The 16,797-nt window shown below is 61.0% G+C and overlaps 2 protein-coding genes across 28 annotated transcripts in view; both read right to left on the reverse strand.

Annotated features, from left to right (window-relative positions):
• The window catches only part of C3H19orf25 (chromosome 3 C19orf25 homolog), an 18,044-nt gene extending 10,265 nt beyond the window's left edge, over window positions 1–7,779 (reverse strand). For 13 of the 24 annotated variants that reach the window (XR_007476240.1, XR_007476241.1, XM_033416824.2 and 10 more), the window contains exons 1-3: window positions 7,440–7,601; window positions 7,105–7,236; window positions 3,234–3,403 (exon numbers count right to left, since the gene is read on the reverse strand). Coding sequence is in view for 22 of the 24 variants with exons in the window: in XM_033416824.2 (XP_033272715.2) it covers window positions 3,234–3,403; window positions 7,105–7,234 (300 nt within the window). In the remaining 2 variants the exon portion in view is untranslated. Of the gene's footprint in view, window positions 1–229; window positions 541–944; window positions 3,404–7,104; window positions 7,237–7,439 lie in introns of those variants that run through there. The other 11 variants (XM_049707336.1, XM_049707344.1, XM_049707343.1 and 8 more) reach the window with 7 other exon arrangements.
• A 2,151-nt stretch (window positions 7,780–9,930) lies between these two features.
• PCSK4 (proprotein convertase subtilisin/kexin type 4) lies at window positions 9,931–16,337 on the reverse strand. 4 transcript variants are annotated; one of them, XM_049707857.1, is made up of 15 exons: window positions 16,009–16,335; window positions 15,623–15,727; window positions 14,170–14,256; window positions 13,968–14,096; window positions 13,814–13,890; window positions 13,629–13,717; window positions 13,282–13,454; window positions 12,982–13,194; window positions 12,579–12,679; window positions 12,397–12,500; window positions 12,212–12,329; window positions 11,791–12,012; window positions 11,476–11,600; window positions 11,007–11,129; window positions 9,931–10,863 (listed from the first exon to the last, which is right to left on the reverse strand). In XM_049707857.1, the coding sequence occupies exons 1-15, from the start codon at window positions 16,201–16,203 to the stop codon at window positions 10,394–10,396; spliced, it is 2,331 nt and encodes a 776-aa protein (XP_049563814.1). In that variant the 5' UTR covers window positions 16,204–16,335; the 3' UTR covers window positions 9,931–10,393. The 4 variants fall into 4 exon arrangements, with proteins under 4 accessions (XP_049563814.1, XP_004285949.1, XP_049563813.1 ...); XM_004285901.3 differs by having other exon boundaries at window positions 9,932–10,863; window positions 11,791–11,970; window positions 14,170–14,262; XM_049707856.1 differs by having other exon boundaries at window positions 9,932–10,863; window positions 14,170–14,262.
• Window positions 16,338–16,797: the final 460 nt, after the last annotated feature.

The raw sequence follows: 16,797 nt of genomic DNA on the forward strand, positions 1-16,797 counted from the left end.
CCCGGGACTGGCCGGGGGTGGTCTGGACACAGCACCCCCGCAATCCTCGTAAGGAACATGGAGAGGCAGGCGTGCAGCGAGGGCTCTGGCCGAGGCGGGCGGGGCACCGAGGGGAGGCCGGGGCCCGGCTGACCACACCGCCGCCGGGCCTGGACTGCACTCTGAGGACGTCCCGGGAGGCGCCCGCCCAGCGCCTGGCTCCCGGCCCCCGGCCTTTCCCTTTTCGATCTCAACCTCCTTTGCGACGCGGGAAGCCCTGGATCTGTGGGCTCCGTGCGGGCACGGCCTCCTCCCTGAGGTCCAGCACAGCTGTGGGACTCGGAGCGGGGGCCCTAGAGCCCACAGGTGCTGGAGGGAGCTGGTCCCAGAGGAGGCAGAGGGGGAGCCCCGGCATACCTGCACGAAGAGCCGCCCACCGCCTCCCTGCAGAACCCAGCTCTGGGCGGGGCTGCTCTCGGTCGTCCCGTGGATCTAAAGTCACAGTCGCCCTGCAGAGCTGCTCCTGGGGCCGGGGACCCTGTGCCGGCATCTGTCCCTTCTCTGGGAGGAGGGGGAGCAGGGCTGAGTCAAGAGGAGGTGCTGGAGGGGCCCCATCTCCACCCCGGGCACCACCGACTGTCCCTCCCCTCCCTCGGACACCGTGCCGCTGCTGAGACACACAGACTGCAACCTCTTCCTCACACCCGACACACCGACACACCGTCCTGCAGGACAGGCGCCAGGACTCTGCCTGAGGGCCTGAATGCAGCACGCGAGAAGGGCTGCACCACGTGCCCCTCCTGTGGAGGGCCAGCCGGCAGCAGCGAAGGAGGCCGGGGACTGAGCAGGGTGCCAGGGACCGGGCCCCCAGGCGGATCACTATCAGACGCGTCTCAGATACCGGCCGCCCCCAGTCCCCATCAGTAGCCAGAAGGGCGGGACTGGGGGGTCTTCCGAGCGCCTTCTCAGATATGGGGGCTGAAGGATGCTGCCCACCACCACCATGGGCCAGCCTCCCCTGGAAAAGGGGGACCCACCCCAGCTCGCCCAGCCGTGAGGGCCGGGGTGGGAGCCCCCCGCACTGGGAGACCCGGGTGGCGCTCTGGCCGCTGTGTGCCTGTCTCCCCACGTGGGCCGTGGGGCGAACTCCCAGAGCTACCTCTCGGCGAGCAGCGCAGCCACCGTGACTGGGGGCAGAGGACCCTCCCCGGCCGCCCCCGCTGCCCTCTGTCTGGCCCAGGCGTTCTCTCCCCAGGCCGGGGCCATCCTGTCAGGGCCACCTCTGCCTTTTCCAACCCCTGCAGCGGGGCCAGCCATGCCTCATCACCCAGCCCAGCAGGCCAATGGGGGCCCAGGGCCCTGAGAAGATGCGCTTCCTGGAGGAAGGCACTGGCGGTTGCTGGACAGTCGTCTGCGGCAGGAGCTGGAGGACCAAAGTCTGAAGCCCTCAGGATGCCGCCCGGCCACCCGCTGAGGGGACACAGGACACCCACTCCCGGACCTGGGCCCAGGAGCAGATGGACACCACGAGCTGGGTGCTGGATTCGGTGCATCACCTGACCCCTGCCACCCTGCCGGCTGCCGCCCGAGCCCAGCTGTCTAGGCTCCCCCTCCACCCTGCATCTCCCTCCTGGGTCTGCAGTGCCACCGGACACGTGTAAATACGTACAGCCCCGTCCCATCCTGTCCCCCCAACTGTAAAGCCATCGTCTGGCGGAAGGAGGCCGCGGAACCAGGCGTCTCACATGCACCTTTAATAAACAGCTGTTGAGTTGCGCTCCACAATGCCTGCGCCTGTCTCCAGGGGGGACAAGCCAGGGTGGGGGTCCACATGCCACCTGCAGAGCCTCGCTCCCCACAACCGCGAGGACGCGAGGGGACGCCTGAGGGCTGAGCCCCAGTGTGACCCGGGGGTGCAGGGAGAGCACTCAGAACAGGCGCAGGGGGAGGCACCCGGCAGGAGTCAGTGGAGTGTCTCTGCCTGATGCCAGGGGGGATCTGGAGGGTGGACAGTGCCCCAAAGACAGGCGGCCCCACCCGGAGGCCAGGCCAGGCAGGGAGAGGGGAAGCAGCTCACCCCAGGGGCCCGCTGTTAGCCAGCGCACCCTGGAGGAGGCAGCCTGGCGTCCACTGCTGCCACTAGAGACAAGCCCGCACTGGGCTTGTCTCCTGGGCCTCCAAAGTCAAGTCTCCAGTTTTGGGGTCTCTGAGGGTGAAGCAGACACTCTTTCTGCCTGGGATGCGCAGGGTCTCCCTTGTCAGGGCCCTGCGTGCTGGGTCCCAGCACTGCCCCGAGCTTCTGGGGACCCTGCAAAGGAGTGGTCTATGGAGGCACTGTTCAGGCAGCTACACACAGGGATTTCATCAGAGGGACTTGGGCTCATCCACGACGGGCCTGGCCCCGGGGCCACCTCCCGCCAGCCTACTGCTTCTCTGGTCTTCATGGGATGGGTTTTTTAGGGTGATGCCCTTTTCAAGATCCTCTCCTGCCCCACCACCCACCTGTCCACAGACGAAGGTGTACGGACAGGAGGGCAGCTGGGTGATGGCCCGGGGCAGTGGACTGACCACCATGTCCTCTCATGGCGCCCCCATGTGACAGAACCCCACAGCTGACGGACAGACAAGTGCCCTGGGGGAGCGCCCAGGCCCTGGGTCGGGGTGCCGGGGGCCCTGAGGGGTGGCACCCACCACGAGGCCCCATCTCAGATCTGGGCCCTGGGGGGGCCACAGCTCCTCACATAACCATAGCCACTACGTGTCAGGGAGGACACTGAACTCCCCACCCTCTTCTGGGACCCCTGGGGCCCCCCAGTTAACACGGAGACGGCAGAACCAGAGGGGTGGGTCCCACCAGTTCAGTCTGATGTGGGGAGCAGTGAAGCAGGGTCGCCAGAGGAAGGAAGGGAGGATGGACGGAGGGCCCTCGGGGGCTGGGCCCCGCAGGAAGTCCAGTCGGGGCTCCTCAGGGCAAGGGGCATGCGCACAACCCGGACCCCACCCTCGGGGAGGGGCCTGTGCCTGGCTGAGGCAGCCCCACCCCCTGGGCGGGCTGTGTCCCCCGGGGTCTCTGGGTGCCAGGCGTGCCTAGGCCGCGGATCAGAGAGCCTGGACCCTGGTTCCGGGACCCAGGGGCCAGGTGTCAGGTGAGGTGCGCCAGGCCAGGTGTCGAGCGGAGGCCCCGAGGCCCCGGGTCAGCCCAGGAAGGTGGCGGCCGCGGTGCCCGGCAGAGCCACCTGGCCCACGTGGCTGACCTCCTGCTCCAGCTCCTCGCGTGCCTGCCACAGCTCCTCACGCTGCTGCTTCAGCTGGGCGCCCGCGCGCCACAGCCGCTGGTTCGTGGCCACGTAGACCCGGCTCTGCTGGTAGAGCTGCTCCCGCTGGGCCTCAGTGTCCTCGGCCCTCCCCGAGGGGGCTGGGGGGTCTGGGGACAGGACACGGCAGCATCACTGCCCGCTGGCCACACAGGGGACTCAGTTTACCCCCCAAAGAAAGCAGTGGACCGAAGGGCACAGGTCACAGTAAAGGCCAGACTCCACTGTCCCTTGGCCCCGCCTGGGGGTGGGCTCCAGCTCCTGGAAAGGGCCTTGACCCTGACCATGAGCCGGCCGGCCTCACCTGTGCTCTCAGCAATCAGGGAGGTGAGAGGAGGCCAGGAGGGCATGGACGCACATTTCCCAACGACCACGCTTCCTAAAGGGCGTGGCGGGGGGGTGGGGGGACCAGGGCAGGAAAAGCACAGGTTTCAGGGCCACCTGGAGATACGTCAAGGTCCTCTCCACTCTGCCTGGTTTCCTTGTCTACAAACAGGCCCAGAAACGCTGGCATTTAACTAAAAATCACTTTATCTGCTTTAGTAACAAGGTGGGAAAGGCCAGACAGTGCACACGGAGGCCAGGTATGGTCCTAGATGTGAACACAGGCCGGCAGGGGAAGCCCCTCGCCCTCGAGTGGCCCCGGCACTGCTCATGGGGTAACTGGGCCCAGGATACTTAAGTTGGGGCTCAAGTGGCCTCTGAAGACCCAGCCGCGGGCCAGGGATAAATACAGCTCCTGTTCCTCGGGCTGCCCCGTCCAACACGACGTTCCAAATGATGGAAACGCCCTCCAGCTGAGCCACCAGGGGCTCCTGAGCCCTTGAAATGTGGCTACATGGAACAAAGAACGGAATTTTTTTTTTTACTATTAAGAAAAAAAACCACTGTCCCACAGCTGCGTGTAAATCAGTGAAGTTAGAACATTCCCTCACACTATACACAAAAATAAACTCAACAAGGCTCAAAGACCTAAATATAAGATATGACACCATACAACTTCGAGAAAAAAGCACAGGCAAAACATTCTGACATAAATGGTACCAATATTTCCTTAGGTCAGTCTCCCAAGGCAACAGAAATAAAAGCAAAACTGGGACTTCCCTGGTGGTCCAGTGGTAAAGAATCTGCCTTCCAACGCGGGGAATGAGGGTTTGATCCCTGGTGGGGGAACTAAGATCCCACATGCCGCAAACTACTGAGCTTGCGCGCCTCAACTAGAGCCCATGTGCCGCAAACTACAGAGCCCACGCACCCTGGAGCCCGTGCGCCACACTAGAGAGAAGCCCACGTGCCTCAATGAAGATCCCACGTGGCACAACAAAGACCGAACGCAGACAAAATATATAAATAAATGAATAATGGAAATAAAATAATAAACAGATGGGACTTCATCAAACTCACAAGCTTTTGTACAGCAAAGGAAACCATCAAAGCGAAAAGTCAACCTATGGAATGGGAGAAAATATTTGCGAATGATGCGACTGACAAGGGCTTACTCTCCAAAATATACAAACAGCTCATACAACTCAATCAAAATAACAAAACAGCCCAATCGAAAAATGGGCAGAAGATCTAAACAGACATGTCTTCAAAGAAGACATACAGATGGCCAACAGGCACATGAAAAGATGCTCAACATGGCTAATTATTAAAGAACTGCAAATCAAAACCACAATGAGGTATCAACGCACACCAGTCAGAATGGCCATCATTAAAAAGTCTACAAACGGGGCTTCCCTGGTGGCGCAGTCGTTAAGAATCCGCCTGCCAATGCAGGGGATACGGGTTCGAGCCCTGGTCCGGGAAGATCCCACATGCTGTGGAGCAACTAAGCCTGTGTGCCACAAGTACTGAGCCTGCAAGGCACAACTACTGAAGCCCGTGTGCCTAGAGCCCGTGCCATCGCAATGAGAAGCCCACGCACTGCAACGAAGAGTAGCCCCCGCCCGCCACAACTAGAGAAAGCCCGTGCAGAGCAATGAAGACCCGACGCAGCCAAAAAAAAAAAAAGTCTACAAACAATAAATGCTGGAGAGGGTGTGGAGAAGAGGGAATCCTCCTACACTGTTGGTGGGAATGTAAGTTGGTGTAGCCACTTTGGAAAACACTATGGAGGCTCCTCAAAAAACTAAAAATAGAGCTACCATAAGATCCAGCAATCCCACTCCTGGGCATATAGCCAGACAAAACTCTAATTCAAAAAGACACATGCACCCCAATGTTCAGAGCAGCACTATTTACAATAGCCGGACATGGAAACAACCTAAATGTCCATCAACAGATAAATGGATAAAGATATGGTGTGTGTGTGTGTGTGTGTGTGTGTGCGAGGAGTGGTCCCCACTTGCTGCAACTAGAGAGAGGCCCGCATGCAGCAACGGAGACCCAGTGCAGCCAAAAATAAAATAAATTTTAAAAAAACAAAACACCATTCACTTTATAGCAGTACACCACATATACTCAATAAATATTTGTTAATAAGTATTTTTAAAATTTTAAAAATAAAAAAATAAAATAAGGGGCTTCCCTGGTGGCGCAGTGGTTGAGAGTCCGCCTGCCGATGCAGGGGACACGGGTTCGTGCCCTGGTCCGGGAGGATCCCACATGCCGCGGAGCGGCTGGGCCCGTGAGCCATGGCCGCTGAGCCTGTGCATCCAGAGCCTGTGCTCCGCAACAGGAGAGGCCACAGCAGTGAGAGGCCCGCGTACCGCAAAAAAAAAAAAAAAAAAAAAAAAAAATGACCCAAATTGGACTTCCCTGGTGGCCCCGTGGTTAAGACTCCACACTTCCACTGCAGGGGGCATGGGTTCGATCCCTGGTCGGGGAACTAAGATCCCACATGCCGAACAGCGCGGCCAAAAGAAAAAGAAAAGAAAAAAAACAACCCAAATGAGCTTATCTACGAAACAGAAACAGACTCACAGACATAGAGAGCAGAACTGTGCTTGCCAAAGGGGAGGGGGGGCGAGGAAGGGACGAATTGGGAGTTTGGGATTAGCAGGTGTAAACTATTATATACAAACTGTATAAACAACAAGGTCCCACTCAGGAGCACAGGGAACCATATTCAATATCCCGTGATAAACCATAATGGGAAAGAATATGAAGAATGTATATGTACGTATAACTGAGTCACTTTGCTGTACATCACGAGTTAACAAAACACTGTAAATCAACTATACTTCAACTTTAAAAAAAGACACCAAAAACAATCAAACAACAACAACAAACAAAGCCCCAGAGCGTTTCTCACTTTCTATCGTCCCACAAGCCTTACATATTGAACGTTTCTACCCACTAGAACGGCCCGAGGGCACGCAGGTTTTCACCCCCCCCCCTTGGCCACGCCGCGCAGCAGGAGGGATCTGAGTTCCCCGACCCGGTAGCGAACCCGTGGCGCCTGCAGTGGAAGCGCCGAGTCTTCACCATTCGACCGCCAGGGAAGTCCCAGGCACTTCCATCTTTTTTCATCACCTATCCACCTCAGTGCTTAGACCAGAACCTGACCCACAACAGGTTCTCAATGAAGGTTTGTTGAATGAATAAACGAACCTCACTGAGTGGAACACAAAATTCACCCTACAACTGTATGACACTCATGTGCTTCCAAACTTCTGAACAAGGGGCGGGCACACGTTTTCTGCAAAAGGCCAGACCTACGTATTTTTGGCACTGCAGGGCCAGACAGTCTCCGTCCTGACTACTTAACTCTGCCAGTATGTCTTAAAGGCAGCCAGGCGCTTCCTCCTCCCCTTCCTGCTGGGGTCTCTGGGCCGCCTCTCCCCCGCCCGACCTGGGCTCCCCCTACCTTCCCGGGCCACGGCGGTGAAGACTAGGTCCTTGGCGGGTGCCCCCCGCACGTCTTCCAGGATCTGCTCCACCGTGGGGGGCGCCGGGCGGGTGGGCAGCACCACGCGCTTCTTGGCCTTGGAGCCCATCTCTGCAGGTGGGAGAAGGGAGCATGGACCGGGCCGTTCCTGCCGCCCAGCAAAACCTACACACGCTCCGGAACCCCGCTCCCGGGGAAGCCCGTCCTGCCCCGCTCCTCCCAGGGCCGAACAGCACAGGGCCAGGGGGTTCGGCCTCCGTCTCCACCCAGGCCCCAGCTTCCCGCTGAAGCCCCCAGTGCGACCGCCTCCTCACCTTGCGTAAAGCCTTCAGCCCGCAGCCGCGGCCCAGTGGCCACTTCCGCTTCCGGTTGGCGCGCGGACCCACCCTACAGGCCCGTGACGCGCACTTCCGGCCTCCTCCGGCTCCCGCCTGCCGCGAAGCCACGCCCCTCTTAAAGGGGCCGGGCCCGCTAGGTTCCGGGTACCATCTGAGCAGCGAAGTTGACTGGACCAGAGCTAATAAGGACGCGCCGGGCCTGGAAGCCCAAGGGGTGGGCGTAGGGTCCAATCCCGGCTCTTCTCGTTGCCTAACAAGGCATCCGAAGCCCGGTTTTCTGCAAAAGGGGGACACGGCCCCCAACGTGGCTGTCGTGGGAACAAAGTTACTGTGCAGCCCACGCCAGGTGGCGGGCGGAGAGCGAGCGCTCCGTGAATGCCAGCTGCGCCAGCCCCAGCGAGGTGGCCAGGGGCGTAGCACGCGCGTCTGGTCCGGCCTCCCAGATCCCCGTCAGGCTCACCTCTCCTGTCTCTAAAACCCCCTCCCCACCGGGGTGGGGGCGTAGCGCTGGACGGTGATCTTGGCCCCTCCCCTCTTGGGTAGCGTGGGAAGACAGGCTCAGAGCCCAGGGAGGTTTTTGCGTTTCTAAACAACTTTATAAAAAGTAATTTACAGGGAATTCCCTGGCGGTGCAGTTGTTAGGACTCTGCGCTCTCACTAACGAGGGCTTGGATTCAATCCCTGGTGGGGGAACTAAGCTCCCACATCCCAGAAGACGCAAGGCGCGGCCAAAAAAAAAAAAAAAAAAAAGTAATTTACATACCATAAAGTCCACCTGTTTAAAGCGTACAAGTCAATGGTTTGGGAATATATAGAGAGACCTGTTCTGGACGTTTCCCATCAGTGGAATCACACACCGTGTGTCCTTTTATGCCTGGCTTCTCTCACTGAGCATCGTGTTCTCCAGGTCCATCCATGTCTTGAGGAGTGTCAGTGCTTCACTCCTTTTCATGGCTGAGTGATGCTCCCGTGTGTGGAGGGACCACACTGTATCTATTCATTCACCTGTTAATGGATGTTTAGGCTGTTTCCACATTTTTGCTGCTGTGAACATCCTTGCAAAGGTTTTTGTGTGAATGTGTCTTTAGTTTTCTTGGGCACGTACCTGGCAGCAGAATCGCTGAGTCCTACAGTAATTCTATGTTTAATTGTCTGTGGAACTATTTCCCAAAGTGGCTGCCCCAAGATGGCATGTTTTGGGCACTTACTATGTGCCAGGCGGGAAAACTACCTCTTTGGATCCTTGAGAGTATTTGGTGAGGCAGGTGCCAGGCTTAATGCTGTTGCACGGGTGCAGCCACCGAGGCTCTGAGAGGGAGGCCATGTGCTTCTGGACACACAGACTGGACCTAACTTCAGAACTAGGAGCTGAGCTTGGTGGGACTCTGGGGGCCGTGGGCAGGACTCAGAGAGCAGCTGGCTCTCTCCCCTCCCTCACTAGCCACCTGCTTCCATTGGGTCCAGCTGCAGCCCTAGACAGAGCCCCATTCCCTTCACAGCTTGAGGCTGGCCAACCTGGGCCTGGTGGCCAAGGAGATTCTCAGGGGCCCAGGGCCACTGGATACCGGGGCTGTCTCTGGGGCTCCTGAAACAAACCAGGAGTTCAAGTGAAGGCCATGGTCAAGGCACAACCAGCCTCCACTTCCTTGTGGAAATCGCCTCCCCGCTCTGAAAATCAAGAGGAACATGTCCCCACCCCACTGGTGTGTGTGAGGACAGAGGAGGGACCCTTACTAACTCCATCCATGCCTTACCCCACCCCCACACCCACACCCCTGCACCTCAGGATCCTCCTTCTGTTCCAGAGAGGTGGAGAACCCATTTTCCAGATGAGGAGGTCAAGGCCTGAAGGAGTAAGATCAATGTACCCCAGCTCACAATTCCCTCAGCCTCCCGACGACCTCAGAAAATAGACAAAGGTGTAATTACTGGAAGCTGGTAGACAGGCTGAGTGGATGGAAAGCTGCGGTGAATTGTCCTTTGCAAATTGCACTTCTGTTAGTTCTCCACGTTAAAGAGAAACTCACGCATAAAGATGGAAGAGGAGGGTTTCCCTGGTGGCGCAGTGGTTAAGAACCCGCCTGCCAATGCAGGGGACACGGGTTCAAGCCCTGGTCCAGGAGGATCCTACATGCCACGGAGCAACTAAGCCCGTGCGCCACAACTACTGAAGCCCACGTGCCTAGAGCCCGTGAGCCACAACTACTGAAGCCCGTGTGCCGCAATGAAGAGCAGCTCCCACTTGCCGCAACTAGAGAAAACCCACACGCAGCAACAAAGACCCAACACAGCCAAAAATAAATTTAAAAAAAAAAAAAAAAGATGGAAGAGGAGCCAGAGCCACAGGGGGCCAGGCTGCATCGTGGGGCCTCAGAGGCTCTGCAGCACACGGGTGGGTATCACTTGGGACACTACCCCACCCCACCCCCAGAACCCCAGCTGACCCCTTCTCCAGGGACAGACGCCCCGGGGAAGGCAGATTCCACATGATACGCAGGGGACTCCCACAATCATTCCATGGAGAAGGGACCGGTGCCCCAAAGGAGCCCACAGACTTGCACCTCCTATTCAACCTTTATTTGCAAACTCTGAGGTCGCACGTGGTACCCGAGACCCTGGACGGTGTCATCTGCTCTCCTTCCTGCTTCCCCCATTCCGGAAAGGGAAGGGATGGTGGTCACTGCCGGGCTCTGCCCCATCCTACCCTCTCCCTACCCAAACTGTGCAACGAGACTTCTCTCTCTCTCTCCCCCTCTTTCACCTGGACCTGCCAAGTCCGGGGTGCAGGGTCCCACGCAGCCGCCCCTGGCCCACGGCCTCGGTGGCAGCCAGGGCCTTGCCGGGGCAGGTTCCCACAGGGCGCCCGTCTGGACAGCAGGGCAGCGGTGCCCACCAGGGACCTGGGTGGAGGCGCACGCTAGCTGTCCTTGTCAACCAGCCCTGGGTTCCAGCTTGCAGCGGGGTCTGGAGTGGTGATGGGAGTGGCCCCCTGCTCCGGGGGGTCCCACCCATGGTGGCGGGCAGCCTACAAGGAGGATGCGGCAGAGGAGGGGGCTCCCGAAGGCCACGGCCAACAGGGCCAGCACCACGGCCTGGGCCGGGCCGTGGCGGCAGGGGCAGGCGGTCGCAGTGGGCTGGGGGGGGCCCTCAGGGGGGTCGGGTCCCGAGCAGGAGCCCCGCTGCGCGTCCAGCATGGACGGCGGGGGGCAAGCGGTACAGTCCAGCGGGGAGCTGCCGCGGCAGGTGTAACAGGACGGGTGGCAGCTGGAGCAGACCCGCAGGGCAGGCGCGGCTGGGCGCCCAGGTTCAGCCGTCACCGCCTGCTGGGTGTGGTTGAAGTACCTCGGTGGGCAGTAGGTGAGGCAGAGGTGGCCCAGGAGGTAGGCCGGGCTCTGGCATTCTGCACGAGGGAGGGACACGTCCACCGGGCTGTGAGGCCACGACCTGCTGCCCCGGCCCGCCCGTCCCCTGTCCCAGGCCGCACACGCACGCTGCCCACCTGCCGCCTCCCAGCAGGTGGGCCATGCGGCACCGGGCACTCACCCTGGCACGGCCCCTCTGTGTCCCGCTGCACACACGCGCTGCTGGTCCCCTGGGGGCCCGAGGGCCGCGCCGTCATGTCCTCGGCTGTCCCATAGAGCAGCAGCGTGTAGTGGTACAGCGTCCCTGGGCAGGGGTCGTGGTGGGCACGGGGAGAAGAGGGAAAGGCTGTCGGCAGCCTCGTCCTGACATTCTGGGCCCACACCCTCCCCGGATCCCCAGACTCAGATGGTGCCCAGGGTCGCCCAGTACCCTCTAAGCGCTGGCAACTGGATACCTCCTGCCCCTAATACCTGAACCCCTACTGTGCACTGGTAACCGGACACCAATTACATGCCAGCCCTGTGTGCTCAGTCTCTCAGAGGACACCAGCGGGAGCCTTGTGCCTTGGGCTTGGGGGCAGTAAGGAGGCCGCCAGCTCCAGAGCATGGGGCAGGTGGGGCTCGAGCCCCAGCCTGTGCCCGGCTCTCACCTGTGTTGAAATAGTAGCCCTTGTTCTCCAGGACCAGGGTCCACAAGCCGCGCGGGTCCTCGTCCCAGAAGTGGGTGGACATGAAGATCCAGTTGTTGTAGCCTTGGCCACTGACGTCAAAGGGTCTGGGACAGACAGGCAGGCAGGGGGATGAGGGGGGCTTCACAACCAGAGTCCTGAGCAGCCGCGAGCACAGTAAGTGTCTGTGATGCCAAGGGGTGGGGTCCAGCCCGCCTGACCCCACGGGGCACTTGTCTCCTCCTCGTGGGGTTACTCAGGAAAGAGAGTTTGTGGCCCGGTCCCCTGCCCCCGCACCTGATGGCCACAAGCGTGGAGCGGGTGCCCATGGGGCTGGTGAGCGAGATCTCCAAGTCCCCACGGCGGCTGTAGGACAGGGACAGCTGCACCTGCACGTGCTCCAGCGAGCGGATGTAGTTGGCGTGGCCGAAGCAGGCCGACACGTTCTTCCTCACGTGCATCACCCGCAAGATGGGGCTGGGGGCTGCAGCACGTGAGGTGAGGGCCCCTCCTGCTGGCCTGCTGGGAGATGGGCGGCCAGCAGGCAGGGTCTGGGCTCGGATCCTGCCCTTTCCTTGTACAGATGGGTGAACTGAGACCTCGGGGCCTGCCTCCACGTGTCCACCCACCAGGGTGGGGGGAGAGGTCTGGGGACGTGGCAGTGGGGACGTGGCTGGGGTTAGATGCGGGCGTGCAGGGGGCAGAGGAGGGCGCTCACGTGGGGGTGTGCACGATGCGGATGATGCATTTCCTCTGGGGCTGTGTGGGCAGCCACGAGCGAGCCAAGTCCACCAGCAGCCCGGCGTCCAGCAGCCCGTAGCCGTAGTGGTGGCTCACTGTGTGGAGGGGCGTGGTCATCGCCCTGTGGGCGTGGCGTCCCCAACCCCGCCCGTTCTGCCGCACCTTGGCGCCCCACGCCGTTGGTCCTCCAGTCCTCGGCCTGGAGCTGCGCTGGCCTGGACGCCCGGACCACCAGATGCTGCATGTCCCTCCACGTCAAGAACGGGCTGGGGGTGGGTGAGGGAGGGTGAGCCGGGGCCACACTGGGGAGCTCCGGCAGTAGGCAGGACCCCTCCATCACCTACTTGGCCTCCAGAGCCAGGGCGATCATGCCCGCAGCCAGCGGGGCGGAGGCCGAGGTGCCCGTGTGCTTGTCCGTGCACCGGTGGTGCAGGTCTGTTGTGACCTGGGTGCACAGAGAGGGACTCAGTCGCCTGGTGCACAGGAAAACCCAGCCCTTGTTCAAAACGGCCCAAGTGCTCCAAGGAAGAGGCACCTCAGAGCACGACAGCATGTCTGGGGCCGTGAACACAGCCGCCCAGCTGCCAGCCCTGCCTGGGAGACACGAGGGCATGTGAAGGGGCGCCAACCGTGGGGCCTGGTCCCTGAACCCCAGTCTATGTGTCAGACGTGAACCGGGCAGCCCTGGGAAGAGGCAAGGTAGGGGACAGGAGGGAAGGCAGGGCACCGGGTGGGGCGGGCGCTCACGATTTGGGGGTTGGCAGCAATGCCACTGCTGTAGGTAGTGGTGAGCGTGGAGGCGCAGGCCTCGCTGTACCAGGGCACGCGGCCCTGCTGGGTGGTGCTGCCCACCGAGAGCGTGTGGATGCTGTTGGTGTAGCCGTCACAGTTGCAGTTGTCATAGTGCAGGCCGCCGTTGCCCGACGCCCAGATGAAAAGGGTGCCCAGCCCGCCTCGGCCCTGCAGATGGAGAACCAGGCCAGAGACGGGGACGGGGTGTGGGCCTTGCATGCTGGCCCAGGCCCTCCGTGCCCCATACCAGCTCACCTTGGTCACGCCGCGCCTGAAGGCCTCTCGGGTGAGGATGCCCGGGCCGTCCACTGTGCGGCCGTCGTCCTCGGGGCCCCAGCTGGCGCTGTAGATGTGGATGTGCTGCGGCTGCAGGCTCAGCGACTGGGCCTCGATCACGTCAGTGATGGTGCCGTCCAGCATGCGCACCCCTGCACAGGCGGCCTTGGTGAACACCCCGCCTGCGCCCCGCACTCTCCCCGCCCTGGGGATGGAGGTGTCTGTGGGGGTTTCAGCTCTCCCCGACCCTTAGCCTGGGGCCCTGACATGGCCCAGTGGCTAGTGTGGGGCCAAGAGGCGCCCCACCACCCTCCTGGCCTGAGTACCTCCAATTCGGGCATTGTAGGCGACGCCAGCACCACAGAACCTGTTGTTTGCCGTCGCTGCCACTTCCCCAGCACAGCGGGTCCCATGCCTGGCGCCAGGACAGAGACAGGTGCCCGTCACAGCCCCTTGGCCCCTCGTAGGGTAGTGGGGGCTGCCCCCATGCCCTGTGGGATGCTGGGCTCACCGGTTCTCATCGCTGGATGTGTATCGCGGCTGGGGGTCCGGGTCATAGTCATTGAAGTCGTAGCTGGCTAGGGGGTCCTGGGGGGTGGAGACATGAGGGGCTGCGACCAGCCGTGGGACCTGGGGCAGCCCCCACCCAAGCCCCACAGGCTCACATAGTTGGCCCAGAGGTCTGGGTGGTCCTTCTCGATGCCGTCGTCCAGGACAGAAACCACGATGCCCTGGCCAGAAAGCCCCTGGCTCCAGACCTGCAGGATGTTCAGGTCCGGCTGCATCTCCTTGTTCTGTGCAAGGCGGGGCCGGGGTCAGTGGGGCTCTGGCCTGGCCTGGCCCCGCCGTCCAGCCTGGCCAGCTCACCATGTACCACTGCTTGGAGAACCAGGGGTCCGTGGGCACCACCAAGGAGCGTTTCACCCGCCGCTGCACCGTCTGCTGCTGGAGCCACTGCACCTGGGGGTGGGGAGACCACACCATGGGAGAGGCTGGACCCACGAGCAGCCCACCCTCCTCCCAGCTTCCTGCCCTCACACCAGGCTGCTTTAGAGGGCCCTGGCCCTCAGCCCTTCCACCAATTCCTGGTCAAAGGGCCCAAATCTGCTTCCAGGGTCTGGCATCGGCCTCTTCCCTGGATCTGCCAAGGGTCAGCGGTGTGGGGCTGAGACTTAATGTGTCTGGGCTGTCACCTACTTGTCCTGGGGCCCACATGGTGTGCGATGGGGCCAGGGACCCCGTGTTTGCTGGGGCTGCTCTTGGGGGTCCCCGTGTGCCTGTGCTCTGCCTCTGGAGGGGACTGAAGCCCTCAGAGCACCCATCCCCTGTGGCCCACAGACATGTGGTGGCTGCTATTCAGGGTGGCTGCGGCTCCTGGGGTCCCACCCCTGCCCCCGTCCCCATCCCTGCTCTAGAATCCCTCTCCCCAAGACATGCCCTTATCCCCTTGCAGTATTCACTTCTCTCAACCGCACCCTCCCTGGTGCAGGACACCCCTGTATGGCCACACCCACCTCCTCCCTGGTCTTCCAGCAGCCCTGCCCTGCTGCCTCTCTACAGCCCATTCTTGGCACACTGCAGCATTACTCTCTGTGGAACCCTCTCTGTGAAACCCGTGCCTGTCCAACACCTCTCCAAAGCCCACAAGGCCCCCTGCCTGTCTGGCCCCCAGCAGCCTTCCTCTGCTGCAGCCACAGTGGCTGCCTCACCCCAGGGCCTTTGCACATGCCCTTCTGCCTGCCCCAGGCCACCCTTTCTCAGACCTTTGCCCTTTCCCCATTTTCCTTGTTCTGCTCCAAATACCCCCGCAACCTGGTTCATATTCCCCCGTCCCCATCTCAGCAATCAGGGCCACCTTCTCCCCGTTTTCTCAGCTCCAGATCGTGATTTCTCTCTGTCCCACACATCCAATCCTGGCCTCTGTCCTGCAAACCACGTCTCAAACCAACCACTTCTCTCTGTCCCAGTGCTCCTGGTGGGGTTTCCAGCTGTCATGCTTCTTGCCTCCTTACCAATCAGCACCCCCTCCCCCAACCCAGCCTCTTTATGGGGTACCTGGGAACTTTGATCTTTCAGGGTGAGATAGAGGAGGGAAGGGGAGGTGACAAGAAATTGTTGACAGTGCATCTGCCCTGGGGTGAGTGCTCTGCACAGATCTTCCCCATTTGACTCCCCACTGTATAGACTAGGGGGCCAAATGGACACCAAGACTCAGAGAGAGCTGGTGACTTGCCGAAGGTCACACAGACATTTATTACAATTACAAGAATAACGAGAGGTGCTGACATCCCTCAGGAGGCAGCCTCAAGGCCAGGCTCACCTTGGGGTCTTTCTTCAGGCGCAGGCGGTGGCCCCAGTGTGGGGTAAGGGACTGCTGGACCACACCCCGGTGCCGCAGATGGAAATACTGCCCATCAGGGAAGATCTGGGAATAAAGGGGAGCAGCTACATGGCTGGGACCTGGTACCCCTGATGGAGTCCCTCCCAGGACAGGGGCCAGCCCCCCTTCCTTATGTTTCCCTCAACCAGGTGCCCAGGTGGGAGCTTCAGATGCCCTCTGAGGGTCCCAGGATCTGGAGATGGTCTAGGCAGTAGTGAGCTGGGGGGTCCTTGATATCTGGGGAACCTAGCGAGGTACCCTCTCATCTGCCGGGGTCTGGGGTCGTCCAGCCCTCGCCCCCTCCCGTCAGTCCGGGTCCCACCCACCGGCCCCAGGTTGACGAAGCCGAATTTGCGCGCCAGGCGCTCGATTTCCTGGTAACCCTGGGACACCCGCACGGCCCAGCTGCTGACATAGATGGGAGCCCGGGGTGAGGCCCAACCCACAGCCATGGGGCCAACGAGTGCCAGGCCCAAGGCCAAGGTCAGGCGCAGCCAGAGCGCACTCCGGGCGGGCCGCATGCCGGCGGGGGCGTGGCCTCAGAAAAGCCCCTCCTCTTGGCCAAACCGCCGAGATGGCCCAAGCGCCCGCCCCGCCCCCGGCGCCATAGCAACCCCTGAAAGCCTTCAACTCCCAGGGGGCCTTGCAGCTCCCCAACTTGATGGGCGCGAAGATCTGACAGCAGGGTGGGGGAGAGGCATGCCCACCCTATTCTTCCGCAGACTCGAACCCTCTGGAGCCTCAGTCTCCCCATTTGTACAATGATTCACCAATTCTTCTGACCCAGAGGTGCGGGTTCACTGTTGCTATAATTGACCCCGCCCCTTATTTTGCCCCGCCTACTTTCCTATACAACCACTTCCCTTAGAATAAGCCTTGCCTCCTCCCTGGTCCAACCAGAATTGCTCTTTCGAATAAGTCCCACCTCCTCATCTTAGCTCCGCCCCACCCTGCCTTTCAGATTCCGTCCCTCCTCCTTTACGTTCAGCCCCGCCCCCTCCCTGTTTTTGCTAATAAATCTCTTCTCGTTTCTCCAATCAGCTCTGGCCTTTCTCCAGCCCCTCCCACCAGCTCCGCCTCCCCAGCACTCTTCTCTCCTCACCCAGCTCCACCCA

Source organism: Orcinus orca, chromosome 3 (genome assembly GCF_937001465.1).
Source record: "Orcinus orca chromosome 3, mOrcOrc1.1, whole genome shotgun sequence".
Classification (NCBI taxonomy): domain Eukaryota; kingdom Metazoa; phylum Chordata; class Mammalia; order Artiodactyla; family Delphinidae; genus Orcinus; species Orcinus orca.

What these genes read in the sequence shown, in the direction of transcription:
- PCSK4 (XM_049707856.1), bottom strand. Translation starts at nt 16,203, where the DNA reads ATGCGGCCCGCCCGGAGTGCGCTCTGGCTGCGCCTGACCTTGGCCTTG. An exon ending in GCCTGAAGAAAGACCCCAAG is followed by an intron (nt 14,263 to 15,622) that starts GTGAGCCTGGCC and finishes CCCCACCCCCAG; the next exon opens with GTGCAGTGGCTCCAGCAGCA. An exon ending in TTGCTGCCAACCCCCAAATC is followed by an intron (nt 12,680 to 12,981) that starts GTGAGCGCCCGC and finishes CTGTGCACCCAG; the next exon opens with GTCACAACAGACCTGCACCA.